General features: G+C 33.8%; 1 protein-coding gene across 1 annotated transcript; it reads left to right on the top strand.

Moving 5' to 3' along the window:
• Positions 1-784: 784 nt before the first annotated feature.
• Positions 785-2301, top strand: LOC114325371 (FERM domain-containing protein 3-like). The gene is made up of 2 exons (XM_050650559.1): positions 785-1802; positions 2051-2301. Exons 1-2 carry the CDS (start codon positions 785-787, stop codon positions 2299-2301), a joined length of 1269 nt encoding a protein of 422 aa, XP_050506516.1.
• The last annotated feature ends 271 nt before the right edge of the window (positions 2302-2572 follow it).

The raw sequence follows: 2572 nt of genomic DNA, 5'->3' as shown, positions 1-2572 counted from the left end.
AATTAGATGTATTTGCGGTTCTCCTGTCTCTTCTTAATCCGAAGATATATACCCCCAAAAAATATGCCGTTTTGTACTTACCAAGTCCTATATCTGGCTTATTTATAGGTGGTCAAAAGTTACAAACTACACCGGTTCTGAATAGGCCCTGACCCCCTCTTCAAACACAGAAAAAAAAATTCAAATCGGTTTAAATTTTCCACACACATACATATCCACAAACATTTTCCCTTTTTTAAATAAAATTGAGTCATATTTATGAGCTCGGTAACTTTTGAATGGTATAACTGATTTTCAAAATTAAACATGCGTTGGAAAGATAATGATCAGTACTATCAGAAGCCGTAAAGGCCAGACATACATTATTGAAGTTTTTGGGAGTTTTGGGAACGAGAACGAAAAACAGACCCTAAATAGGAAGGGCCGTAAAATCCACACCCTTGGACCAAAATGGATGGTTGACATATGAATGGGTGAGTCTTTTCCTAAACTTTAAGATGGGAGTTGGTCCAATTTTCAATTCAGTCAGATTTAGAACATCGAAAATTTCGTGTATATATAGTGTCGCATGTAGGGGTTTGGGTGTGCGCCACTGGCGAGAACTGCCGTTCTCTGGTAATAAAAAAGCTTTAAAAACATTCACCGGAATATTATCCATTTCACAACTCTTAAATTACTAATATTGACGTTATGTCGTTATGTTTTCGTTTAAGAGACGTCAAATCAATATTCTGTCAAACCATCAAACATTTCTTAAATATATTTATGTTGATCGAAATTTGTAATGAAAACTGAGACATCCAAAAGAAATGTCGACATATACTATCCATGTTCAGTCCATCTACTCACCAATGGATCAGTCGTAGATTGCGAGTACAAATTGGATAACGTAGGCAACGATTTATTAGATTATATTTGTGAATATCTCCACATAGAACAAAAATGTTTCTGGGGTTTGAGATACGTAGACGAATACGGCCAGAAACATTGGTTGGACGAAAATAAACTAATCCATTCTCAGGTGAACAACACAAGTTTGATGCATTTCTACTTTAGAGTTAAAATATATCCACCAGATCCATACAAAGTTTCTGATGAAGAGGCCAAGTACCAAATCTTCATGCAACTTAGACTAGATTTGTTAAGTGGTAAACTAGGATGCAAGTCCTGTGATGCAGTTATGTTGATTTCTTTAATACTACAATACTCTTGTGGAGACTATGATGCTGAAGTACATTTGGGCAATTATGTTCAAGAAAAAATCGTCATGAATCAAACTTTCAGTATAGAAATGAAAGCTATAGAAATACATAAAAGCTACTTAAAAGGTCTTACCATATATCAATCACAAGATCTTTTCCTGCGAATGGCTTGCCAACTGGAGACGTATGGTGTGGAACCATACCTTGTGGAAAACATATACGGTGACAAAATGACCTTATGGGTGAATTATAAAGGAGTAGCAGCTTATAAAGGAGGAAGGGAAGTGCACAAATTCGACTGGATGTCTATAGTAGATGTTACTCAAGAAGACGACAGATTAGTACTAAATTTAGCTTCTGAAGATAGCATAAAGTTTTACTGTTTCACTTCAGCTCAATGTGACTACATTTACCAAGCAACGTTAGGTACTTTTGCGTATTTCACCTCGCTTAACAGAAAAACTATTGCATCTCAAATTCAAGATAAAGAAGAGAGTCTTAAAAGTGTTGATAGGGCTGAGGTGGGTTCAGAAATAGAGGTATTAAATTCCAGTATTATTTTGGATAGTTCTTCTTCATTGATGGTTATATACAAAGCGTGTGAGTTGTTTAAAAAATTTCGGTATCTTATATTTATAGCGGCAATGTGCATTTTTATAAAAGTGTTTCGTGTTATTACTTGGGGTAGTCCTGAAATTTATAGAGAGAGAAACTGGTACCAGAATTACCTGTCCATTTTTAATTAGAGATTAAGAAATAAAATCTATACATACACTTAAATTGGTTTGTTATTGGAGGACATCTTTGTTTTAGCAGACATGAAACTTAAACAAAGAAAATAAAAACAGCCACCAAAACACCTCGAATTAATCTAAGAAGGCTCAACGAATCTGATCTTTGCCAACAGATCAAGAAAAAAATACACAAGGAAGACCAGAAAGTAGAAATACAAGGACAACTTAAAGTTATAGAAAAATGGAGAGAGTTAGAGAAGATCCTAAAAAACATCATACAACAACTGGAGGGCAATACATCCCCTAAAAGCAAACAATGGATAACAAAAGAAACAGGCATTGATATCAGAAAAGGGAAAATATAAGAATAAACAATACAAAAACGTAAATAAAACAATCAAACAAAAAATATAAGAAGAGAAGGAATTATGGGTATCAGAAAAATGTGCAGAAATAGATAGATTAGAAAAACAACATGACTGCTTTAACATATACAGGAAACAACGTAGAATGAAGTAAACACTTCTGTTGTATGTAGGTATATGAATTTATTAAAAAGTTTCATAAAATTTATCCACCACGTAGTGGAAAATTAAAATATATAAAACGTTTTCTGTCAAAACTGATCATCATCAG

Source organism: Diabrotica virgifera, chromosome 1 (assembly GCF_917563875.1).
Source record: "Diabrotica virgifera virgifera chromosome 1, PGI_DIABVI_V3a".
Classification (NCBI taxonomy): domain Eukaryota; kingdom Metazoa; phylum Arthropoda; class Insecta; order Coleoptera; family Chrysomelidae; genus Diabrotica; species Diabrotica virgifera.
The sequence above is the reverse complement of the archived record's forward strand: the minus strand, read 5'-3'. Positions and strand labels throughout refer to the sequence as shown.